This window comes from Aphis gossypii, chromosome X, assembly GCF_020184175.1.
Source record: "Aphis gossypii isolate Hap1 chromosome X, ASM2018417v2, whole genome shotgun sequence".
NCBI classification, from domain to species: Eukaryota; Metazoa; Arthropoda; class Insecta; order Hemiptera; family Aphididae; genus Aphis; species Aphis gossypii.
Window position 1 is genome coordinate 31941210 of NC_065533.1, and position 14410 is coordinate 31955619.

Here is a 14410-nt window from a genome sequence, read left to right on the forward strand (position 1 = left end):
GTATTGTCGTTGATCGGCGGACTTGGACCCACGGGACAAAGTCGGCTTTCCCACGCACACGCAATATTTGTATACCACCGAATTTATGTAAATACGATTAGCAAATGGTCACCCTACCCTGATCGTCACATATATAATAATTAATAACCATATTATATCAATTTAATTTATTCATAAAAAAATTAAATTTTAACTACTTCTATAGTTTATAAATTAAATATTTTAATTTCTAACCACTGAAACGCCAAGTGACTTCCATGCAGTGTTTTTCAATAATTTTTTCAAAAGAATTTCAGAAATTGTTTGATTTTGTATAGTCTCAATGCCACTAGCTTCGCGATATGATGCTACAAATTCATTTAATTCATAATCTGGACAAATAATTTTGTGGCAATTTTTTAACTCTGCATCAGTAACTAAATCACTCAATTTAGCCAATGGTTTCAACATGGACCAATTTGAGGTGTCCAAACGATCATTAAAGTATGTTAAGATATATTCAATTGTATCATAGCGAATTGCGGTGAAACACCTATTTTCAGAAACATAATAATTATGTCTTTTTTTTCCTATTGTATGCTTGGTCTTTCTCTTTATCAAATAATTCTAGATCCATAAGTGTGATTGTATCTAAAACTGAGTTTTGTGAAGAACTTGTATAAACTAACTTATTTTTTAACTAGTCTTCCCAGCCACCAGGAAATGTAGATATTTTAACTACCGTATGAACATTATGAAAACCGAATATTTTAAAATTTTAAAACATTAATTATTTGCTACACACTTTTAAATTTCGTAGTACACATTTCACTTTTCGTACTACACAAAGTGTGTCGTAGTACATACAATTTTAGGCCCTGCGGTGGACCATGACCACGGACTAAGATTAACAGGACTGGAAACGAACAATACTGCACAATATAATGAAAAGATCCACATCTGTTACGGAAAGTCAATGAGCGATTGTGGCGCCATCTCCTAGTCAACGTGTACAAACCTTACATCACAGAATAAAACAATGCTTACATGTTACTTGTTAAATTAAAATAAACCTAGTATCCAAACAATTTAAAAATATTGTAACTAAGTACCAAAAAAGAAATGAACTTAAACTCAAAGTATTAATTAGAATATTAAATTAGTTAAATAGTTAGTAGTTTTTTACATTGAAACAGACTCACCGGCTATTTTATTGTACAGCTCTGGATTGTCTGAAAATTACGGACTAAAAGTCTATGCTAAAAATAAACAAAAAAATGTTCAATAGCTATTTTATGTTATGTATACAATTACCAATATTACCATTTATCCGTATTCATTGTAAAATATTACGAGTAATACTAATTATCAATCGCGGTGACAGTAATAAAAAACTGTAACAATAAGTGCATATTGAAATATTTTAAAATGGTTTATAAATGCTCTGTTCAAACTGCAAGAGTCATGAAAAAACATTTAGGAAGTGTACTCTATTTTCTATACCTGCCGACCCTATTCTAAATACATTATGGAATAATGTAGTTTCTAAAAATAATAATAAAGTTACTATCGTGAAAAAAATATGTGAATTGCATTTTACGAATGATGATTTGGTTAAATCTTATGTAAATTGGCCAGATGATGTTTCTGACCCATTACTGCAAGTTAGTACCTATTTGAAATATTTATTATACCTCTTGAAAAAATCTCCCTTATGAACCATAAATTATGCCATAGTAACCATATTATTTTGAAATTATTTAATCGATACTATTATAATTAATAACTCTTTATTACCTAACAGAGGCGGCTTAAACATGTATATGACTGGGACAGGTATTCATTATTAATATTATTGAAATTATTTGAAATAGCTATACCTATAACTTATTATTTATCCTGAGGTACTTTAATATTTTTTAATCTGTATTATGAGCAAAGCTGGGCAAGTTAGTCATTTTTTTAACTAGTTGAAGTTAAGTTACTTTAATAAAAAAACTATCTAAGTTAGGATATAAGTTAGTTTCTGAAATTGTCAACATTTCTAACTTAGTTAGTTAGAAGTTAGAAGTTATTTTTTTTTATAGATTAAAAAACTTTTTTTGTTAAAATGTAAATAATAAGTTATCTAATTTCAATTATTGGTTAAAACTGAAAAATTGAATTAAACACCTAGTAAAAATGGTCAAAATGTTCTAATTAAGTAAGTAATAATTTCAATTTCTTGAAAATTAATTTGTATATCACTTGTCGGTTATTAAAACATGAAAGGTGAAACAAAATTACTTAAAAAGTAACTTTTTAACTTACCTAATTTTAACTTTCTAACTAGTTAGTGCCCAGCTTTGATTATGAGTAAATAATATATATAAATACATTATAATTAAAGGCATAGCCAGTATTTTTTATGAGAAGGGCTAAACACTTTTAACCTGAGTTATTGAAAATCAAAAACAAAAAAAAAATTAATAAATACTTTTAATAATACTTTTTTAACTCAAATATTCTATTATACAACTAATAACAAGAAATTTATTAGTAAAATTTGTAAGACAATTTCTATATTTAAATTTAAATATTTAGAACAATATAAAAAATACAGCCACTGGGGAGGCTATAGCCCCTTATCCCCCCCTTGACTACTCCACTGATTATAATTTATAATAATATAGTACAAGTTCAAATTGATTTTTTATTAAGTAAAATATCAAATTCATGCAGTGGTAAGTAGGTTGGTGGTACCTAGAATAAATATTTTAGGCTTGCCCTGGTCACATAAAATTGTCAAACCGCCACTGCTACCTAATGTTTTATTTTTTCTTAGAGGAGCATTCCTAAGTTAAAAAAGGGTGCTGTGCCATCATTATTTAGTAATACTATTAACAAAGGCTTTGATGACTGCTCAGAAATTATATCGATACTTGCAAGGCCACAATTCAGCACAGAGGTATAAAAACCATCTAGTTTTTCTATTACCTATAAAATATTATACAAAAAAAAATTGTTTTTTAAATGTTTAAATGAGTACTTTAATACTTAAATTTTATTTTTTGATCAATGTTGATTGAATTCTTAAAACTCTATTAAAAGTTTCAAACAAATGTATTGGGAAAATTGTTGAATAGATAAATGGGATTCTGGATAGTCAAGTACATTATATCTAAAAATATTTCATTTATTTTTTTTTGTTAATTTATTACAGATTCCATTATGTCGTAAAAAACTTGATTGGAATTGTAGTACACCAATTGACTCATCCAGTATAAATTCAAATTGTGACTCTCTGGTGCAGGTGCCTCTTTCTGATGATAATAGTTCTTTCCATAGGAATTTTCAAAACTTAAATAATTCAGACAACCATCAGGTTAATACATCTATTACCTACTGTTTCGTATTTCATTCCAATAAATTGTTTTTATTTAAAACACATTATTCAAAATATATTTTTATAAGATCAAAGAATTGCAGTTTCTAACATTTTTCAAACAATTAAAATCTTCAACCTCCCAACTGGATGGAGTTGCATTCAAAATGAAACTACATTAGTCTTTTTTTCAATGCAAATTCAAAATGATAATATCCCAAAAGCTACTGTTGAAAAACAAATAGTTATCCAACATAATTTCCAAGTGTCATGTTATGCTTTTAATGTAAAATTGAAGCCCTCAAATTTTAACTTGGAAAGTATTGAAGTTGGACTTAATAACATTGAGGAAGTTATTAATTTATTAATATTATTTGATAAGAAAAGTATCTGCATTGGTAGCCCTAAAGCAATTAATTTTTCAGGTAGGTAATTATTTAGTAGTTTACTTAAGTCTTTAGACAATTTCACCAAAATTATTACCAAGTATTACCTTATTTATTAAATTATTTTATTTGTAGGTATTTCAGTTAAAAGTGCAAAAATAAATCATGGTACATGGCATCATTATAAATGTACAATAATTGTTATAGATTCACTTGGTGTTAATAGGTGCAAAGAATGTGAAAATCTTTTTGTAATATTTAGAGTATATAAATCTAGATATATACATGCAGACCTGTAGCCAGACCAAATTTTCAGGTGGGGCAAAGTAAATTTTTTTGGGGGGGGGGCATTATATATAAAAACAATGTCTTTCTTATATTTTTAATATTTTTAGAGGGGGCAACAACTGGGTTTAGGGGGGGGCAACGCCCCATCTCGCCCCCCCCCCCGTGGCTACGGGCCTATATACATGGCAATGTGAAAAAAAATATTTCTCAAACATTAACACCTAATAGAAAACGTTCTTTGTCAAACATAGTTAAACAAAAACATAAATTACAAGTATCTAATATTAGGTATGTTATAAGTTACATATTGTATATGTCTGAAATATTTCAATAAATCTTTTTTTTCTTTGTAGACTTAAGAATACTATGCAAAAAATAATTAATAATCTTGGAAATTTGCAAAAAAAAATGGAAAATAAAACAATTGATAATTTACTATAATGAACAATATAACAACTATAGTTGGGGAAGACGTGGATCTCCTTGTGATTTTAACTGTTCGTTCCCTAGCGACACAAGAAATTTTCTTCCTCAAACCAAATAAAAAAATGTTGAAAAGAAACTATATTCATCTCGAAATTTCGATCAACATCATCTTATTCGAGATCAAATTGTATTCCTCCACGCTTTCTCTGGCTGTGACACAACATCTGCTCTTTCCCATAAAGGCAAATTATCAGCTTTAAAACTAATGACAAAACGAGAAGATCTACGACTTACAACTCAGATATTTAATTCACAAAATGTTTTGAGGGGAAAATTGATTGAAAATGGTATCAAATTTATGCTTGGTATTTATGGAGCACCCATCGACGAAACTTCTCTTAACGAGTATAGATACTCGAGTTTTATTCAATCTGTGAGTAAAAATAAGCCAGTAAAATTAAATCTACTTCCACCGACTGCTGATGCTGCTGGGATGCACCTGTTACGTGTTTACTATCAGGTTCAGAAATGGTTGGGTAATGATTTGAATCCCACATATTGGGGTTAGATTTTAAGGAAAGGTGTCTTAATGCCTAGGAGAATGTTGCAACTCCCTGCCTCAGATTGTCTTCTTAATATGATTTTCTGTAAGTGCGTGAAAGGTTGTGGAGCACTATGCGGCTGTCGAAAACTAGGATTGGACTGCTCAGTAGTTTGCGCTAACTGTCACGGGCAATCATGCTACAATTCACCCCCACTTGAAAGTACGGTCGAGGAGAATGATAATTCCAATAATACTTCTATTAACCTTAACGATGTCATGGAGCAGGCAGCTGAAGAAATTGAAACATCAGAAAATATCTATTATAGCGACGGATATGAGATGGAGGAAGAAGAAGAAATCTAACTCAAAATGTATTGGTACATTTTTTATTTTTATTCGTAATATTGTTTTTTAGTTGTGGAATAGGTCTACTAGGGATACTACGTAAAAAAAAAACGCACCTAGTACTCAACCTCCGTAGGTGGTGTGGAATAGAGTAAGAAAAATGTAGTATAGACCGTACAACGACGATTTTCATAAATATCTCTCTCGGAAAAAAATTCTGATAAATACTAATTTTTACTTAATTTTTTTCTTGAAGCCTTTTGATTGTAGGCTTAATGACCTTTGATACTGTTTTATAGATAATTTACTCAGCTTTAATTTATTATATAGGTAATTTAGTTGTCCAGTTGATATTTTAGGAGGTATTAGTGAAAAACTGATTTTTGAGCAATTTTCACCCTTAAAAGATTAAGCACACGTGTTATCACCGGGGACTTTTAGGAGAATATTCAGGACCCTAAACTAAAACGAAAAACCAATCAAAACCTTTTGTTTGATTTACTCCGAATAGAAATTCTAACTGCTATGGACTACCATCCAAAAATACTCACTCAAAAAATCACTCGGCTTTGATCTGATTACGGCCTAAGTAGTTAGGTTCCTTCCTAAAAAAGCCATAGTACTAACAACATATATATTTAATACTATTCTCAGATTGTCATATTTTCTGATGTTATGGAAATTCTCTAAAATAGGACTATTTTCTAAACCTGACAAACCACTCGATACCCTAACTTCATTCAGACCAATGAGTCTCTTGCCATTCCTTTCAAAAATTTTAGAAAGACTCATTTTAAGACGCATAATATCACATATTATCACTAACAATATACTATACTTCCAAATACTCAGTTCGGGTTCCGCAATTCACCTAGCACAATACATTAATTACATCGAGTTGTACATCCCTTGGAAAAAAGCTTTATTGCTCTTGTATTTTTCTAGACGTAGCACAAGCCTTCGACCGGGTTTGGTATGATTTAAACTTAACAAATTTCTCCCCTCCCCACTATACCTATTAATTAAATCTTATTTAACTGATAGACACTTCCAAGTTCAATTTAATTCGTCGATATCAGAAATCGCACCAATCAAAGCGGGTGTACCACAAGGTGGTATACTTTCCCCTTTTCTGTTTAACATCTATGTAGCAGACCAACCCACTATGCAACAAACCATCGTAGCGGATTATGCCAACGACAAGGTTATTTTATCTATCAATGAAGATCCTATAATTGCCTCATCAAACTTACAAGTACATCTTAACCACTTGTCCGAGTGGTATGATAAATGGCGGGTAAAAATTAACCAAAATAAATCTATACACACAACATTCACACTCAAACAAGGAATATGTCCAAACATTACTCTCAACAATGTACTAATTTCCAAATCCGATACAGTTAAATATTTAGGGTTATTCCTTGACAAAAGACTGACATGGAAAAAACACCTCCAAACCAAACGACTAACCCTAAATAATCGCATGCGTATGCTTAGTCCGCTGCTTATTGGGAATAAGTGCTCCACCCTAAACACCAAACAAATAATCTACAAAGCTCTACTCAAACCAATTTGAACGTATGGACTTCAACTGTGGGGTGTAGCAAAAAAATCTAACACTAATAGAATTCAAACGTTCCAAAACATATCATTCCGACGATTATCCAATGCTCCACCCTATATTTCTAATCACGCTCTTCATAACGATCTTTATATGAAAACAATAGTTGAGGAGGCACGTTTTTTTTACACACGAACATTAACGACTCCAAACTCATCATAACCCTCTCATAAAAGATCTTTCCATCCTTACTCTCCCAGGAAATTCTAACCGCAGATTAAAAAGGAAATGGTGCCGTGACCTTTTACAAAACTTTAATGTCTAACGTATCATGGCCAAATTAAAAAAAAAAAAAAACAACTAACTTATCAATAGTTAAGAGTCACTAGTGGGTGGCTGCTTAATTCACAACTTTCATATATTTTTAATACTCTCATCATATAAACTTATTGTGCAAAACTGTATAGATTGTTTATGTTAAATAAAAAAAAAAAATCTCACCTCTCCAATTAGTTCTGTTGTGTTAATGATTAGTATTTTTATAAACACTTGATAGGTATTATTATTTTTTTATACTATTTAATTTATAAATAATATCAAATATCAATACTACGTCTGAACACAGTTTAAACTATATAGTCATGATATAGGTGATTAATTGTTAATTATATAAAATATAAATATATTATTTAATATAATATGTACTAAGGACAGGTAGACAGACATGTCACTAATTAAAATACAATAAATATTGCACTATACTTTACATACAATAAAATATTTTTGCAGTTTGGCTACACTGTTTTGTTTCCATTTGGGCTTCTTATTATTTTAATTAGGGCGCCTCTATATACTCTGGTTTATAATGACCCTTTTTAGTATTTATCGATATAAACATCGCATGAATTTACGTTTACAATAACTAGCAGATGTAACAAATATATAAATAAAAAAAGTCCTTAACTTGACTAGTTATGTAGGTGTTCAATTACTAGTTACTAAAATTTAACAAAACCTAGTAATTGAACACATGTTCAATTATTGGTATTGCTTAAATATAATTTAATCCAGTGATTGAACAGGTATATTAATATTAAAAAAAATTATAGTACACATTTTTTATTGCATTAGTTACCTAGATACCTACCTAATAATAATATATATAATATATATTAATATATTCTACAAAATATATTGTCAATATTTAAGTGTGGACTTACAAAAATATTATACAGCATTAAATAGAGTATATTAAAATATTACCAATGATAGTCAAATTTATAATTATGGTTTCTTTCAGAATGGCTAATAAATTTAAATACTCTGAAGAACAAATGCGATGGGCTTTGGAAGATGTAACTTCTAAATTATTATCTTTAAATAAAGCTTCAGTTAAATATAACATACCCAAATCAACTTTATCTATGAAATTATCAGGAAAGACTCCTTTAATTAGAAAAATGGGCCCTTGTTCGTTTTTGAGTGATGAAGTAGAAAACCGAATAAAAGCTTGGATTTTAAATAATGCTACACTTGGTTTTCCTTTAAAAGAAGAAGACGTTAAAGACTCTGTTCAAAAAGTGATCAAAAATTTTCCCAGGACTACACCGTTCAAAGATTTCAGACCTGGAGAAAAGTGGATGAAATTATTTTTAAAAAGAAACTCAGAAATTACCAAAAGAAACACTGAAGTAATTTCCAAAGCTCGGGCAGCAGTAACTGAAGAAAAAATTCGGGATTGGTTTCAAGAGTTAGATAATTTTCTTATAAACGAAGGTTGTCGGGATGTCTTAGATGATCCAAGTAGGATATTCAATTGTGACGAAACCGGTTTGCAAACTTGTCCTAAATCTGGCAGAGTATTAGGTCCAAGGCATATTAAGGACTTTTATGAAATCGCACAAGGACACGAAAAAGAATGCATAACCGTATTATGTACTTATTCTGCAGATGGTACTGTTCCACCACTTATGGTAGTTTACCCATACAAGAGAATCCCCACTTCATTAATGACAACATTTCCTAATAATTGGATGATTGGAAGGTCAGATTCTGGATGGATGGTCAGTGGTACTTTTTTTGAATTTATTTCAAATGGTTTCTTTACATGGTTAGTTAACAATAAAGTAAAATTTCCTGTGATACTATTTGTTGATGGCCACAAAAGCCATTTAAGTCTGGAATTGGCAGATTTTTGTGCTCAAAATCAGATTATTATATATTGTCTTCCTCCAAATAGTACATATATAATGCAACCATGTGATGTAGCCATTTTTAAGCCTCTAAAAGCAAGCTGGAAAAATGTTGTTGCAAAAAATAAAAGGTCTGGTAATTCAATAACTAAGAATATTTTGTAAACCATTTTCAAGAAGCGTTTGACTCTGTACAAACAAGTTCAATTGTGAATGGTTTTAGAAAGTGTGGATTATATCCTTTTAACCCCAATGCCGTTGATTTTTCCAAATGTATTTCATATCGAAGAAATATACTGTTTCCAACTACAAATAATGATTCGAGCTTACAAATTCCTGTTAAAACTTCATCAGAAGAATATAAAGCTGCATTAAAAGTGTTTGAAAGTTATATTGGGAGAGCAAATACTGAAATATTTGAAAAAAAATTGCAAGACCCTCTTCTTGAAGCTGAAAAATCGCCATCCTTATTTGATTTTTGGGTTAAAACTAAAAAAAAATACTGAAAATCTTAATATTGAAGATATGCCAGTTGAAATTGCATATGATAATAGTGATAATCAGTTGTACGAATGTGATTTTGATTTATTGGAGCATCATAGCATGATCTATGGTAACTATTTTTTAATATTCTAAAGATTAATTTCTTATTAATTAATGTATACATTTTTGTTTTAGAAATTGAACAACCTAGTGCTGGGAGTACATATACTGAAAATAATAATATTAATAATTTAACAACTGAAGGTGTGGAAATTAATTTAGATGATGTTTTTAAAGTAAATGAGATTGATAATATCATACTTGAAACTGTAAATGAGATGAATAAGATACGTATGCAACTGTGAATAAGACTGATATGTTTGAAACTGTGAATAAGATTGATATGTTTGAAACTGTGAATGAGACTGATATGTTTGAAACTGTGAATGAGACTGATATGTTTGAAACTGTGAATGAGACTGATATGTTTGAAACTGATGAGACTGAAAATAATATGAATGAAACTGTATTATGTGATATTGAAATAGAACCTAAAAATATAATAGATTGTAGAGTTAAAAAGACTGATAATGTAATAAGTGAGGGAGTTATAGAAGTTAATATAGTTGATAAGTGTCCAAATGAAACCATTCAAAAAGCAGTAACTGTAAATAAATCTAATTTAAGTCCTGCAACAATTGAAGAATCACGGAGCAAACATTTGTTTTGGCCAAAGCCTGACACAAAAAAGAAACAAAATAGAAGTCATGTAAAATTACCATTTGCTGTTACAGCAATTACGTGGAGGGAATATCATGCCAGTAAAGAACAAGAAAAACTAAAAAAAGAAGAAGAATTAACACAAAAACGAAAACGTAAAGAGGGAATAAAAAAAGAAAAAGGTCTTAAAGTTGTCAAAAAAAACCACAAAAAAACAGGAACCAAAAAAATCAAAAAGTGAAAAAAAAAATTAAATCAGGATTGAATATAATTATGGGGTCTGAAGATGATGCCACATGTTTGTACTGTAAGGAACCTTACACTTTGTCAAAAAATGGTGAGCCATGGATCAGATGTTGTGGATGTGCTGAATGGGCCCATGAACTCTGGGCTAGTTCTGAAAATACAGTTGCTTATATTTGTGAATACTGCCGTTAAGTTTTTTTTTTTTTTACTTACAATTGTTAATTTTTAAATGCTTAATATACAACTGTTATATATAGTTGTAACATTGTTACTTTCCTACCTACACAGATATTTATTTTAATAGTTACCAAGTTGGTTGTCACTAATACATTTACTTAAATCATAAGTTATGTATAATTAGGTATAAATGTTTTTAAATTATGTGTTATTTTTTAATAAAGGAACTACATTTTATTCATGAATTATATTATTAATTATGTATATGAATTATATACTTACATAAGTATTTATTAAATACAAATTATTTAATAAAATATTTGTAGGTGTTCCACAGAGTAATAATATGGTGTTCATACACTGGGTTTGAAGTGTTCATAGACTAGTATAATGTGTTCAATCACTAGGATTTCACTTATTTTTTCAATTAAACTAATATGCTTAAGGGGATTGGTGACGGTGATTTCCTGTCTTTGTCTAACACACGCGCAACATAAGAATTCAGACGTTTTTTTTGTCCAACGTACCGATTGATACGGTAAAGCGATAAGAATTCTGAAAACAGATTTGAATTCGTTGTCAAGTCTACTTGAGAACGGTCAGTCCACATTTTTGATATTATCTGCCAAAATCTTAAAATTATTATATTACAAACGAGTAATTAAAAAATTGTCATATTTCAATTATTTAAAAAGTTATATTTTAATATAAAAAATGTGGACTGGCCGTTCTCAAGTAGACTTGACGACGAATTCAAATCTGTTTTCAGAATTCTTATCGCTTTACTGTATCAATCGGTACGTTGGACAAAAAATACGTTTGAATTCTTATGTTGCGCGTGTGTTAGACAAAGACAGGCAATCACCGTCACCAATCCCCTTAATAGTAAATTGATCTTATATGGTTTTATCAATGTTAGTTTAATAATAAACAGTTGTACCAATCTTAAAATCTAAAATGTGTAAATGTGATGCTAAAAACCTAATCATGAATGCATTTTTATTGCAAACAAATCCTTGACTGTTCAATAACTGGTCTGTTCACCCACACCTTTTACCTTTTAAATTTTCGCTTTCAACATTGAACATTTTTTGTATTAAATGATAATGCAGCATATTTTCCATAATAAACTTTATAATATTATCAAAATCATTAAGTGTTGTGGTTAATAAGATCTAAACGTCTGTTTATTAAATAGGAAATATGTTGACATAGATTAGCTTTGTCACAATTTTCTAGGTAAAATAATGTGGCGAGCCGCCGCCACATAATTCCCCTCCGGCATCGGCAATATTGTTAGGCGGTTGGTCACAGTGTTTTCTTGGCGTAGGACGGCGACCGCGTTTCGACTTTTTTCTTTTTTTCATTCTTCCTCTAGACCTCGCGAACAGCGCGTTCTCTCGCGTCGTCTCGTCTGAATTCGTCTACCTCCATAAAAACATCTCGCTCGCCCGTTAAAAAGAAACCACGGGGCCGACCGTCATAGTTCTTATTGTTACGCTCTCGAGCAAGAAACCATTTTATTTCGTTAATTTTTTATTTTTTTAACTGCTTTACATTTGACAATTGTGATGAGTTGATTTTTGTCTAAACACCCTCGTCCTAATTCAGCGGTATCGTTGGAGGAGCTCCAGTGATAACCTGGGTACCTCCACAATAATAATGATAATGGTACCTACTATCCACTCACACGTGGTCATACTTATATTATCATTTCACAATCTGCTGACTTCTGAATAATGATTTTGTTTTTTTAATTATTTTGTCATTCGTTTTAATAAGTTTTAAATAATATTAATAACAGAAAAATGAGTAATTCAAGAAGTAAGAAAATACTACAATAATTACTTGCGCCTAATAGTTCTATTACTCTATTACACCAAAAGCAAATACAAATATTATAGACTATAGTGAATGCTTCTGACAACAGTGAACTTTTAAATGAATTTGACGATTATAATTTTAATTTTGGATGATGATAGTATTGATCAATTTATTATATTAGACGACAATGTAAATAATATTAATATTAATTATTGTAGTAATAATAATTTTGTTAATAACACTATTAATAATTTTAACAATTGTGATACTTTTGAACCAGTTGCTTTTGAGTCAAATGACTAAATGTAGAAAATTATTATAGCAATAATACTACTACTATACTATTTAGTATTCAATGATGAATATTATTTTGTAACTTCTGAGATTGAAAAAAGTCTAGAAGTAGATGTTGTTATACCAGTTTCTATTACTAATGATAATAACATTGATTTTAATTTAGGCAATGATGACAATGTTAATAATACTATGACTGTTCAGTAACGGCGATCGATAGTGGTCGATCGCAGTTGTCGACGCGGTGGTCAGTCGATATGCAATGATAACGGGCTATCGGCTCGACCGGTAAAAAGACCATTTTTACAATTAGTCTTGTGACAGTAGCGATCGATGCACTGTCCATCGCCGATCCTAAAATACGTTAAATGAGACCAAAACTAACAAAATTAACAATAAATTTTAATTATATGTATATTATATTATATTAAAACGTTATTAAATCGCAATAATAAATTATATTATCCTTTTGCTAAATTATAAATTATTGATTTTCTATTATTAAAGTTTTTAAGTTTCGTGCGTTCGATAAATAAAACAAAAAAATAAATCGTCGTATGACTCAAACAATGAATAAATCCTATAACAAATGAAAATGTTTTATTTGAACAAAGTCTAGAAGTGGAAGTGTTAGGGGAAAAAAGAGAAATAAAGATTGTTAATAAATTAAATCGAAGTAAGGGGCAATGTTATAAAAAAATAAAGCAAAATAACATTATTGAATTAGTTCCACAAAAGAAAATGAAACCAACTCCTTGTTTGAATAAAAAAATGATAAAATAAGTGTTCTACCATAACTGAGGATGAGAGGATGGTTATTTTTTTTAGATATTGGAATGAATTGGATTCTAATAGAAAAAGAGATAATCTACTAAGTTGTATGAGTATGCAAGATGTCAAACGAAATGATGTTTTCCATGTCAATAATCGCTCATGTACTTATAGTAACTATGTTGCTTTTGTTAATGTGCATTTAAAAGTTTGTAGAATATGTATTCTAAACACAATGAATACATCATCTAAAAAACTATACTCGAAATAATAAGTCTGACTTATTTTCTTCTAAACCAGATAATAGAGGTAGACAATCTTCAAAAAATAAAATCCCACTTATCCAAGTAGAATATGTTGATAAATTTATTAAAAAGTTACCAGCTGTCCCATTACATTACTGTAGAAATTATAAAAAAAGCAATAAAAAAAATACATAACTGATATTTTTCAAAGCATGTATACAGGGTTTATGTGGAAGATTGTAAGTTAAATAATGTTTTAGCTGTTCCTCGTGGTGTTTTCAAAAAAAGGTGGAACACTAATTACAATATTGGAATTCTTAATACATTAAAAAAACTCTTAATACACCATGGGTAATAGCATGTTGTTATTTTACTCAAGGAAACCAGCTTTTTATAAATTGAATACTTATGAAAGAAAGACCAAAGTTGGTCACTGTCACTTATGGTCTGAAGAAGTTGACGGTAAGCGAGGAGCTATTAAAATTAGTTCTATTTTACATGATTATTTTAAAAGTGTTGATGATAAAGGTCTGTTAAAAGAAATTTCCCTATATTGTGATAG

The 14410-nt window shown here is 29.7% G+C and overlaps 2 protein-coding genes and 1 pseudogene across 2 annotated transcripts; all 3 read left to right on the forward strand.

Annotated features, from left to right (window-relative positions):
* The first annotated feature begins 1407 nt into the window (after positions 1–1407).
* LOC126552824 (uncharacterized) lies at positions 1408–5354 on the forward strand (annotated as a pseudogene).
* A 2760-nt stretch (positions 5355–8114) lies between these two features.
* Positions 8115–9594, forward strand: LOC126552475 (uncharacterized). Its single transcript, XM_050207177.1, has 2 exons — positions 8115–9224; positions 9266–9594. Exons 1-2 carry the CDS (start codon positions 8162–8164, stop codon positions 9592–9594), a joined length of 1392 nt encoding a protein of 463 aa, XP_050063134.1. The 5' UTR covers positions 8115–8161.
* LOC126552172 (uncharacterized) lies at positions 9282–10853 on the forward strand. Its single transcript, XM_050206816.1, has 2 exons — positions 9282–9701; positions 9767–10853. The coding sequence occupies exon 2, from the start codon at positions 9948–9950 to the stop codon at positions 10530–10532; it is 585 nt and encodes a 194-aa protein (XP_050062773.1). The 5' UTR covers positions 9282–9701; positions 9767–9947; the 3' UTR covers positions 10533–10853.
* The last annotated feature ends 3557 nt before the right edge of the window (positions 10854–14410 follow it).